The sequence below is a fragment of the Merops nubicus genome, unplaced genomic scaffold, assembly GCF_000691845.1.
Source record: "Merops nubicus isolate BGI_N331 unplaced genomic scaffold, ASM69184v1 scaffold22853, whole genome shotgun sequence".
In the NCBI taxonomy this organism is placed as follows: domain Eukaryota; kingdom Metazoa; phylum Chordata; class Aves; order Coraciiformes; family Meropidae; genus Merops; species Merops nubicus.
In genome coordinates, this window is record NW_008598568.1 from 455 (window position 1) to 12,837 (window position 12,383).

The window sequence follows — 12,383 nt, forward strand, 5'->3', positions numbered from 1 at the left end:
GGTCCCCCAGCCACAGCCCCATGGGCCCCAGCAGCACCATGCAGCAAGACCCAGCACCTCTGTCATTGCCCTTTCCTCCTGGCACACCCCTTCCCTGCATGGGAATATCTTCCCCTCCTGCTGATGGCCTCCTGCCAGCAGCTGTCTCTCCTTGAGCCTGCCTCTACCCGTGCTAGGGCTACCTCTCTTTCAGTCCTGCTTGATGGGATTACAGAAATCATTTGAAACAGGGCATGGTTCTACCGGTTGTGTCTGGTCTCTGAGTCTCTCCGGCATAGCCATGGCAGCATTAGCTGTGACGCCTGATCAAAGAGGAGGGCTTGCAGTTACCAGCAGACACCTCCACGCTTTCCAATCCGGGTGAGGGAAGCTAAGCTCTGCCTCCCTCCCACTGCCAGAGCTGCAACCCAGCTCTGCAGAGCAGCCACCACTTCCCATTTAAGATACTTGTGTGGCAGGATATGAAGGGCAGGCATTTATTTTGACTCTCCTGCCTGCCACCAGCACATGCACCAAGCTGGTAAATGGGCAGCTGCATCCTGATGCAGGCTGGGCTTCATCTGCCCCCGTCCCTTCTGACTGCTGTTGCAGAGGAGGTTGGAGGTTTCCAAGGAACTGCTTGCTGATGGTTGGCAGCTTGACCAATTTTGTTGCTTGCCTGCTATACACAGGGTGGGATGCATGCTGCCACCTTGGATGCCCTTGAGGAGCAACATGGTCCAGCACCCAAACATAGCCCAGACCATGACCAGGTTTTACCCCGGTTCCAGTGTCAGCACATAGCCTCCTGCACCCACTGGAAATCTCTGGGCAGGCAGACTGTCTTCTGGGGTCTTGGACACTGGCAGCCCCAGGCCGATCACCATGATGGAGCTCTGGAGTCCTGTTCATCTCATGCAGACCCAGACTGGCAAGCAGTTGGCACAGCTAGGGGTAGCCTTTTGCAGGACAGAGCAGGGGCAGCCCTTTTGCTGGGCCATGCAATAAAGCAGGGTCCTTTGGTAGAAAGCACCTAGCCCCAGAGAAGGACAAGTCATACCCCCAAGGAGCCAGGGTGGTCCCTGGAGCTCTGCTGAAGGGCACAAAGCAGGGGGTCAGCACCTGGCTCGGTGCTCTCCTGCTGCAGCACTCTAGCCCTGCCACAGCTACTGTGTGAGTGGCACCCCACTGCACCCCTGCCCAGAGCCACCTGGGGCGGTGCTGCCTTCTGCCAGCCCGCTCTGGCACTGGCTTCTGCAGAGCCACCCTCCTCCCACCTCCAGCAAGGCAGCAGTGCAGAAGGCAGCATCCAAGATGCCGTTTGGTCAGACTCAGCTGCCTCCCAGTGCTAGCAGAAGAGGGGGCCAGCAGTGGGGCTTGTTGGCCCCAGGGCAGGATAGGAACAGCACAACCCTCCTCCTGCCCCAGACGTTCATCCCTCAGAGCATGGACCAGCTGGCACAGCTCTGGCCATCAAACAAGGTTTCCACCTCTAGGGTCACCCAGCACAGGCTGTAGGCAAGCAAAGCCCCTAGCACTGGCATCCCCTGAGGCACGAGGCACCTAACAGGCAGCTGGAGACTGTTCCCCAGCCTGATCCTCATGGAAAGGGACAAGCAGGGATGCACAGAAGCAGCAACCCTGTCCACACATCTGTCCTCACAAGGCCTGGCCAGCACTGCCTTCCAACCCACCTGCAACACAGCAGGATCCTTGCACAGGTGCAAAAGGGGTGTAGATAACAGAGCACAGGTCAGGTGCTCCTGAGGAGAAAAGGGCTCAGCACAGGTTCTTGGGCCAGCACTGGCCCATCAGCCAGCCTGGGTCACTGACATCTCTTACAGGAGTAGTCCGAGTACAGCTGAGTGCTGAAGCCCTAACATGCCTCCCTTGCTAGGCTTGCCTTCTTGCTATGGATGACCCTACAGAACTGTTCATTTGCCCTTAGATTAAGATCAAGTGCTGCTGTTCCATGATTCCCTGCCAGTCTTAGCAGACCCAACACAGATGGGATGGAAGGAAGACAGTGGTCAAGAAAAGCTACCAGAGGGACCACAGGTCAAATGATCCACAGGCAAATTGGTGAGGAAGAACCAAAGAGAAGAATGGTGCTGGTGAGGGAGGTTTCCAGGTTCAACAAACAGCAGGCATGGAGAGCACACAGCTAAAGGAGCCTGCTAGAGATGATACTCCATGCCAGCAGGCTGCATTAGCCAGGTCAAAAGTTGAGAATACAGCATGTTACACATCCAGAGACAGCACTGTGGCTGTCAGGAAGGAGCTAGCAGAGGAGCCCCAGCACTTACCAGCACAATCATGCTGTGATGCGAAGTAGTGTTGTGAGTGCAGCCAGTCTGCAGCTTCTCCAAGACTGCAGAGGTAGAGCTTGAGCATCTCAGTAACTGCTGTGGCTGGGAAGTCAGGCTTGTTAGGGCTCGGTCACCCTGTGATGTAGCTCCCTCTTTGCTTTATACCTCTGTTGTAGTGGAAGACACCACAGAATACTAGTAAAGCTCTTAATCAACACACAAATCCTACAAAGCTTGCACAAACCCTCACAAGCATGTAAACATCAGCTTATGAAACAAACAGGGAAGTGGGGTTTTCTTTCCCAAATCAAATTGTTTAGTCGTTCACAAAAGCTGAAAGCGCAGACGTTAGCTCTACTGAGAAAGAGAGAAAGACCACGTGTAGAGATGTTGCTGGGCTGTGCTGGGAGGAGGCTGGGCTCCGAGGAGGAAAGGCAGGCTCTGAATACACACTCCTTTTGCAAAGTAAGCTCTCTGTATTCATCTGAGAATGTCTGCAGTATGGGGTTCGTCTGGTATAAATAAAGTACAAAATTTTACAATGTCTTAATCATTATTTTAACAAAAATACTAAAAACTGAGTAAAAACTGAAACCAGAGTGGGAAGGGAGACTATCAGCCACAAGGGGTCTTCATAAACATTTGTAGAAATCGTATAGTAAAAACACTTTTTCTGTACAATAAAAGCATCCTCCTGGCATCTCCCTGTGAGATGGGCAGCAGCAGCACTGGGGGCATAGGCCCAAGGACAGAGGCTGGGGGCAGCTCCAGTTTGTGGGTCAGGCTGAAAAGACTGTATCCAGTTGACAGTGATGTCTCCCTCCTGGATCACGCCGCAGTCCACAGATTAGTAACGTCCAAACGGGTTGTTGTTCTGCTGTGTCTGTGTATCTGTTGAGGTCAGGACAGAGTTAGACAGTCACAAGGTCTGGTTCAGAAAAGAGATCCCTCTCCCCACACCACCATCACAGTATGGGAATGTGTCGTAGGCTGTGAGAAGAAAACTATAAACTTTATGGCACTCCCTGCTCTGCTCATTTGTCTGAGCCTTCAGACAGCAGCACACCCAGGATGCTACATTCTTTGAGGAAGAGAGATATGCCAGTCCCAAATGTGAAGTTTCTCCAGAGGAGATCTCTCCATCCCTTGTGGTGGAATTCGTGCACCATAAAAATGCCCTGAAAGGTGGCAGTTAGCTGGGACAATGAGTTATGGATGAGGTATTTCTGATTTTGAAAGAAAAAAAAAAAATCAGGCCTATAGAACTGCACAACACCTGCAGCCACACAAGCTGCTCAGCCAGCTTGTGTCAGACGCTCATCCTGAGGCATGCTCAGAAGCCAGTCAGTGAAGGTTTCAGAGACAACTATCCTGGCTCCCTGTCAGTATCTCAATACAAGTGAAGGACATGACCAAAGGAATACTAGATGCCAGAAAAAGCTCAAGAAACATGGGAAAGTTATATTCAAGGACCTCATGAACTTCCAAACTGTTGGGACTTATGTTTTGTGATGTACAGTGCTCACAGGATACTTGGGAACTCACTGATTAATAAAATTCTGTAGTTTTTTCCTGAAACCTCATGTTTGACCCTAAGTCAGACTAAGCAGAAGGAGACCGCTGTAACCTGGTTAGCCTGCTCTCCTCAGTTCTGCTGGACAATAGCACATTCAGGGATACCCTGGAGCCTCCTAATGCAGCCTGTCCTGGGCCTAAAGTATTCTTGTCCCGCTCCTACAGGCTGTTCTTGGTTTATGTCTTGTTTTATGTCTTGTTTTCTACTCCATCGGAGACATTACAAATAAGGACTCCAGGAGGTGCCTGGTGGAACTGAGGCAAACCCAGTGAGGAAGCATGGAAGCTGCACGCTGACACATGGCTGCATTGGACCCACACGTGTTCTGTTTAAGACAGGTCCATTTGCTGTACAGACAGGATACAAAAATATGCCTATTCTGCTGTATTCAGATTCTTCTATGAGGTTTTCCTATACTCGAATGCCCTGGCTAGGATCCTTCCACAGGCTTCTGGTTTGGGAATCAGGCTAGTGGGAAATATCGCACACTAGAACTTCTGGTTTGGGGATGGGTTTTTTTGTCACAAGGATTAAGAATTTTCCACCACAGAATAAGTACAAGCACAATTTCCAAGTGCCTGCTCCACACATTAATATATCTAACACAGTCTCACACTTAATGCACTGCAAAACCCCCCTGTGCAGTCCATTCCTGGGCATTTTCATAACATGTCTGCCATTTTTATGGCAGAAAATCCAGTGAGGTCACAGTAAAACAGCAGGCCATTCAGAAGGGAACAGCACAGACACTGGGTTCTATTTCTTGATCTCCCAGCCAGTAATTCAATGCGGATTATACAAATATAGTCAGACTGAACACCATCTATACACCATGTGACGGCAGCCATAGAAGCCCACAGAACACCACAAACACAACAGGAGTGCATCCATACTTCCCAGAGTACCCTCTCTGTCTCCAGGAAGTCTTGTCATGATTATGACAAGAACACAGTGATCCATCAAGCGATCGCCCCAGGACTACAGCCTCCCTGTGCCTCTCGGTCACCTGCAGCAGAGGGAACACCTCTGAATGCTTTAAAGCTACAGACTGGATCCTTTCAGGAGAGCTGCATGGGAGCCCCCGTAAGGCTCAGCTTCCCCCATCCCTGGGTCTGGAAGGTTGCTCACCAGCTGGCGAGCACTGCCTGCCCAGCTGCTGTGGCTCCTTAGGCCAGGAGCTCCAAGTCCTGATGCCACCTCCCTGCTAGCATCATTTATGGCCTCAGACAGTCTGGGTTGGCCTTGCTTCTCTACACAGGGGTACAGTAGAAAATGGTGGGGAGGAGACTGGGGACAGGATCAAGAACTCTTAAAGCTTACTGGAAAGCTGCTGCTGAAGCTGTCGAACCAGAGCAGCTGTTTGCTGCTGCTGCTGTGTCTGCTGAAGGCCCTGGCGCTGGAACTGCAAAGAGAGAAATGTAGTTATAGTCACACCCCCTGGCTGGCAGCCTGGGCATTTACGCACAGGGAGGGAGAAGGGGGGATGCAGGTGGAGCACTGTTGGATTTGTGCTGGACTACAACATCCCTTGGCCTCTGCGGGCACACTCACAATGGGCTGCTGGGGGGGAAGAGCCTGCATCCCCAGCCCTGGGGGCTGGCCCTGCGCCTGTGGCTGAGGCACTGTGGAGACCTGGGGCTGCTGCGGCGGGGGCCGGTGCTGGCGGCGCCGGGTCTGCTGCTGCTGCTGTTGCTGCTGCTGCTGCTGCTGTGACAAAAGAGAAGGGACCATCAGGGAACTGTCTGGACAATGCACACAGCAAGGGGACACAGAAATGGTTGAAGGAGGAAGGACATTCCATGCAGTAACACATCGTTTTCCTTACAGGTATCTAAATTACCCAAACTTCACCAGGACATTTCCCTGGGCTGACAAATGGCAAGAGATACAGGGAGAGTAACAAAGTTCTTCTGCTAGATGAGGTACCAACAGATGATAGGAAGAGAACTACAAGTCTGCTGGTCAGCTGGGAAATGAGTAGGAGCAAACAAGATAGAAGAGTAGAAAACAACTAAGGGCTATGTCCAGAGGTTGGCTGGTTCATCTCTTACCTCCTGGTTAAGATCAGCAATACTGAGTTCACTGTGTATTTGCCTGACCTGTTCTCAACATTTTTCCAGAGACAGCAACAGAGCTCCTATAACTGCCTTATGCAGTCCACTCCAGGTCACAGTTACTCCTACTGCTGGAGTTTCCCCTGATCTCTACTCCAAATCTCATATGTTATGAGCTAAGGCCATTTCTTGTCCTATAGCCAAGGGACAAGAAGTTTTCTAGCTTTTTTTGAAGACAAAATACTTGAAAACTTATCTCTCCTCTTGTCTCTGCCTTTCTAACTTGATGTCCAGCTATTTCAGCCTTCCCTCCTCAGTCACATTCCCCAACTCCTGCTGTGCTTCTCTGTCACTCATGCCAGCTGGCGTTGCACTTCAGTAAAAGGATGCAGATGAAACTGGATGCCGTGCTCCAACCTAGATGTTGACAGAACTAGTTACAGTGAGAAGAATATTCAGCGTGTTGAACTAGGAGTCAGAAGACACCCACAAATCATAGAATCATTAAGGCTGGAAAGGACCTCTAAGATCATCAAGTCCAACTGTCAACACAACACTAAACCATGTCCTGAAGAACCATATCTACACAGTTTTTTTTAACACCTCCAGAGATGGTGACTCCACCACCTCCCTGGGAAGCCTGGTCCAATGCCTCACTACTCTTTCAGTAAAGAAATTCTTCCTAATAACCAATCGAAACCTCCCCTGGCACAACTTAAGCCCATTTCCTCTCATCCTATCTCTAGTTATTTGTGAGAAGACACCAACACCCACCTCACCACAACCTCCTTTCAGGTAGTTGTAGAGAGCAATAAGGTCTCTCCTCAGCCTCCTCTTCTCAAGACGCCCGCGCTCCCCCCAGCCACTCCTCGTAAGACATGTTCCCCAGACACCTCACCAGCTTCACTCCCTTCTCTGGACACACTCCAGCACCTCAATGCCTTTCTTATACTGTAGCACCCCAAAATAAACACAGTACTCAGGCTGTGGTCTCACCAGGGCTGAGTCCAGGGCACGATCACCTCCCTGCTCCTGCTGGTCACACCGTTTCTGACCCAGGCCAGGATGCCCTTGGCCTTCTTGGCCACCTGGGCACACTGCTGGCTCGTGTTCAGGTGGCTGTCCACCAGCACTCCCAGGCAATTTCCAGCCACTCTTCTCCAAGTCTGTAGCTCTGCCCGGGGTTGTTGAGACCAAAATGAAGGACCCGGCCCTTGGCCTTTTTAAACCTCACAAAACTGATCTCAGCCCATCAATCCAACCTGTCCAGATCCCTCTGCAGAGCCTTCCTGCCCTCAGGCAGATCAACACTCCTGCTCAATCTTCTGTTGTCTGCTACTGAGAGTGCACTTAATCCCCTCATCCAGATCATTGATAAAGGTATTCAACAAGACTGGCCCCAAAACTGAGCCCTGGGGAACAGTATTCAAGGTGTTAAAAATCTCAAGTTTTGCTTTTTTCTAATTTCTCCTAATTTTCAGACATTTCTCCCACCTGCCTATGTAGTTTTGAACTCTCTAGATCAACAGAAGAATTTCTAGCAGAAATAGAAAACTACCAATGACATCATAAAAAAACCCAACATGGTGATGTTAGGTACAGTTCCAGTCACTAGCTCAAAAGGGTAAGGTTCAAACCTTGAACAGATGCTGAAAACAGACAAAAACACAATCAGGAGAAGGGACAGTATTTTATGAAAGGGGCTTAGAAAAACCTGACCAATGGAAGCTGCAAGTGCTCCCTAGGAATGCACTGGGTAAGCATCAGAGAGAAAGAAGAGACAGTAAACAACAGGACAGTGCACAATAATACTTGGATACAAGAAGCAGTCACAAACACACTGAGGCTTGGATTATAGATTCAGCCTCAGGGGAGCAAGTTTCTAGAACATTCTAACTTCCATCTTAAACTAACTTGACCACTTAGGTTCTTGAAATGGATGCTGTGACCTGGGTACACAAGAGCAGATGACTAAATGAGCTAGGATACCCCTCCTGATTTCATGCCCTGCCTTCTTGCATCAGCTAACTACCAAGCCATGCAAGACAAACCAAAAGGCCATCCATCCTTTCTACAAGCCACTGCATCATGACAGTCAAGTCAAGCACCACTTCTGCATCTAGTACGCCTCTGATAACGTAGCAAGAGTCATGGTAACAAGGGAGATGTTGGACACTCCACTGTTTGTTTTTCTTTAAGCAATGAAGCAATGTCAGCTAAAAGCTGAAGGCATACAGGAAGTTCCTGAACTAGGAGAAGTGCTAGCAATTTGTCTGAGGCATGTTCTTTTTCTAAATATGAGTGATGGAGAATGCCAAAAGAAACCAAGTTAATAGTCAGGGGGTGCTACTCATCAAAAGGCCTAAAAGCTGCTGACCATGCTACAAGCAGTCTTTTGTCCAGTGTAAGGCAGCAACTCCCAAATCTGCTGACCACACTCTCTGCAGGAACCACTGTCTTGCTCAGGCCCCTCTCAGAACATGAAGCCTCAGCACTCCATGCCATGTAAAGCCTCCACATATTCTACAGGTTTACTAGGTCTTGCCATAAGGTATGCAATTCAGCAATCAGCCCAAACTATTTCTAAGTTTCTCTGCCAGTTCAATACATTTCTGTAACTCAAATTTATCAATATTTGTGTATCACATGTATTTAATATTCATAAGGTCATAATGCAAAACCCTAGAATACTCATGTCTGTTAACATACACCTGTGAACTTCTTCAAACCTAGAGATGGGACTAACAGCTCACTTTGGATCAGGTCTTCACCATCTGCTGTTAGATGTGGACTGCTTGACACCAGACTTCCTGCCACTGGAAACTGCCACCAATGCTTATTTTGGTCTTGTGAAAATGTAGATATGCCCCTAAAAATTATACATCCCCCCCCCCCGAAATGTTCTTGCAAGGAACAACTCTACCTGTTCTTGTGTGGGCAGGGGGATTTTTACTTTGTTACTAGCTCCTGCAACACTTCTAAGACAGCTGGCTTTATGCACCATCTTATGGGCTCAGCTGGAGTAGGCAGAGGTGCGATGCAGGCCACAGAGGACTAACCAGACTGCTACTGCTCCTAACTTACCTTTAGCTCATGCTGAGTCACTAGCAAAAGGCAGTGCAGCAAGTGTCTCCATCAGAAGTGACCAGCTCTAAGGAAGGGAGAACTGCCTAGCAAAATACTACAGATAGCCCCCAGGTCTGACAGCCTTCCTGGCACAGAGGGGCAGTGTAGAGCATTGCTGACACAGAGTTAAGCAGCATTGTGCAAGCCTCCTCCAGCCCCAGCAGCTTCCTCCTATCAACAACCACTCACCCTCAGCATCTGTTGCTGCTGCTGCTGCCTCAGATACTGCTGCTGCTGCTGGTCAGGCAGTATCTGGCTGGGTCGAATTCCTGAGGAAACTGCTTGTGGACCCAAGTGGTTCATCCCACTCATCATAGGGGCCTGCTGTATTGACTGGTGAGGAAACCTGCAAGAGAAAAGGACAAGCTCACAGAAGAAAAGATTCATGGGAAGCCAGCTTCTTCAATCCAAACCCGGCTTCTGCAATCAATAAGACAGACAGCCTAAACAGCCTGCAATCCATACTGCCTCTGCAGAAAGGTGAGGGACACCAGGGCTTTTCAAAGGATTCATCCAATCTGTTCTTCTAGAATTTCTAAGTAAGAGTCCTCAGTTCACTGTTCTGCATGGTTTCCCTGCTGGATTTATGCCTGCTCAGGAGCTGTGGAATAGCCAGCTCTAACCCTTTGGAGGTGATCTGCTGGTTAGATTAAAAACCAAAACCATGACTTTCCCAGGTTATTTTCCTCATACTTCCCAATTCCATTTTTCTCTGGCTGGTAATGTAGTCTCCTGCCTGCAACTAGTATATCTGAATTTCATCCTGTCTCTCTGTTTCTTCCCAGGACTGAAAGCTGGATAAAGATGTTCCCCTGACAGTGTGAAGGATTCAGATGCTATATAACACAGCATGGAACAGAGTCATCTCACAGATTGCTGTTAGGGTTGTCTGAGCAGAGTGGGGAAGCCCTTGATGAAATCACAGAATCACAGAATGTTAAGGGTTGGAAAGGACCTTGAAAGATCTAGTCCAACCCCCTGCCAGAGCAGGACCACCTAGAGCAGGTCACATAGGAACACGTCCAGTCACCCTTACAGTGAAAAAGATTTTCCTTATGTTTCTGCAGAACTTATGTTCCAGATTGCACCCGTTGCCCCTCGTCCTATCATTGAACATCACAGAGAAAAGCCTGGCTCCATCCTCCTGACGCTCACCCTTTACATATTTATAGACATTAATGAGGTCACCTCTCAGTCTCCTCTTCTCCAAGCTAAAGGGACCCAGCTCCCTCAGCCTTTCATCATAAGGAAGATGCTCCACTCCCCTAATCATCTTTGTAGCTCTGCACTGGACTCTTTCAGGCGGTTCCCTGTCCTTGAACTGAGGGGCCTAGAACTGAACACAATATTCCAGATGTGGTCTCACTAGGGCAGAGTAGAGGGGGAGAACCTCTCTCCACCTGCTAACCACACCCCTTCTAGTACACCCCAGGATGCCATTGGCCTTCTTGGCCACGAGGGCGCATAGCTGGCTCATGGTCATCCTGCTGTCCACCAGAACCCCCAGGCCCCTTTCCCCCGTACTACAGCGTGCTACGCTACACGGCAGTCCCCAGCCTACACCGGCACATGCAGTTACTGCTTCCCAGATGCAAGACTCTGCGCCTGCCCTTTTTGTGTTTCATTAGATTTCTCCCTGCCCAACTCTCCAGCCTGTTTAGGTCTCTAAATACAGTTTATTAACATCCAGTAGGGTGGGAGGTACCTCTGTGTGTTGCCCAAGGTGTGCCCATAGCCAGGGGCCTGCTGGTGTACATAACCGCTTGGTCTCTGCTGCATCTGTCTAACAGGATCCACCAGGGCAGGATTAGAGCTAGGGTGGGAATTCTGGTAGGGCTGGCCAGAATAGGTAGGAGGTACCATTGTACCTGACTGGGAGGGGTGCTGCTGAAGGCCTATGTGGGAGACATAAGGCGTGTAACCCTGAAATAAAACAAAAAGCCTTTATGAGTCATGTGGTATGGTACAGAAGATAATTTGGAACACAGGACATCAGCCTCCCATAAATACTGTCACAAGGCTGCTCATCTCTAGGATTCAGATTCATGCTGCCCAGCAAATGAGTGAGAAGAGCAAAGGGGTTTCAGGATTTAGCAGCAGAAACAAAGATGCTGCCCTGTGCTGGAGCCAGATTCCAAGTCTCACCTGTGGTCACTACCATTTACCTGGGAGGGCTGCAGTGCTCCATAGGATGGAGTCGGAGCCATCTGGCGCACAGGCTGCTGTCCCATTATACCTTGTCCCTGCTGGAAGGCAACAGAGAAACACTTTTTTTTCCAACATCGCTAAAGATCAAGACACAGCTGTTCTCAGCAGCTCCCACCAAAACAGATAAGTAGCTTCACTGCTATATCTACAAGGTTGCTGCACAACATACAGATGCTCATGACTTTTGCCTCAGTCCGACTTGGGACAAATAGGCCACTAACATCTCTACCACCTCACAGCCAGGACGTGCCCCTCTCACTGCCCAACAACCACAGATGCCCTGGTGCACCTAACTGACAGCCTCCACCAACTGTTAGTGACACAGGCCCACCAAGCACGTGGCAAAGAATGCTGGATTTTGCACTCTGGCTAGAATGGCTTGCTGTACTGTGGGGTGCATCAACAGCAACAGCACAACACTTACCAACTTTGCTTGAAGCTGCTGCCTCAGTATCTGTCCCTGGGACACTGGAGGCTGCTGTCTGTAGACTGCTGGCTTGTAGGAGGGGTCAATGCTCATCATGCTGCCCATCCCTGGAGGCAAGACTCCGCTATAAGGAGGACGACTTTGAACAAGTTTCCCCAGTGGCATGCGTACAGGTCTGTAGGATGTGTCCAAGCGAGGGCCACCTGCAAGGGGAAGAAAAACATGCTGACTGATCACATGCTGTTACTGAGCATTGTAGCTCCAGAATGACTGTTCCATGAACATGATAGGCAAAAGGGGACAGTGTAAAAAAAAAAGAACGCGTTCTTACAAGAGGTTCCTAAAGAGTGCAGTATGCTCACCTCTATCTATACCTACCTGCTGGAAGAGGCTGATTCTGGGCATAGAGACCCACTGGTGATTGCCCATACGCCAGCCTCGACATAGTGCTTCCTGACTGGTGATGCAGGAGATCTGTAGGCATACCAACTCCATATGAAACCCCTCGGCTAGGGCCCAGAACAAAATCCTGCAAAGACAAAGGAGTAAGAAAGATCAATGGGCACAGGGTATTCATGAACGGATGAAGAGTGTGAAAGGGTTGCAAAGTCACAGAATCACAGAATGTTAGGAGTTGGAAGGGACCTCTGGAGGTCATTGAGTCCAACCCCAAAGGTTGCGAGGTCTGGTGAGATCTCCAAGGC

The 12,383-nt window shown here is 49.6% G+C and overlaps 1 protein-coding gene across 1 annotated transcript in view; it reads right to left on the reverse strand.

Annotated features, from left to right (window-relative positions):
• Positions 1–2,744: 2,744 nt before the first annotated feature.
• The window catches only part of MED12 (mediator complex subunit 12), a 38,290-nt gene continuing 28,651 nt past the window's right edge, over positions 2,745–12,383 (reverse strand). The window contains exons 36-43 of the mRNA XM_008937102.1: positions 12,058–12,208; positions 11,686–11,882; positions 11,210–11,290; positions 10,750–10,967; positions 9,234–9,390; positions 5,459–5,571; positions 5,185–5,270; positions 2,745–3,179 (exon numbers count right to left, since the gene is read on the reverse strand). Coding sequence (XP_008935350.1) covers positions 3,136–3,179; positions 5,185–5,270; positions 5,459–5,571; positions 9,234–9,390; positions 10,750–10,967; positions 11,210–11,290; positions 11,686–11,882; positions 12,058–12,208 — 1,047 coding nt within the window. The 3' untranslated portion in view covers positions 2,745–3,135. The remainder of the gene's footprint in view (positions 3,180–5,184; positions 5,271–5,458; positions 5,572–9,233; positions 9,391–10,749; positions 10,968–11,209; positions 11,291–11,685; positions 11,883–12,057; positions 12,209–12,383) is intronic.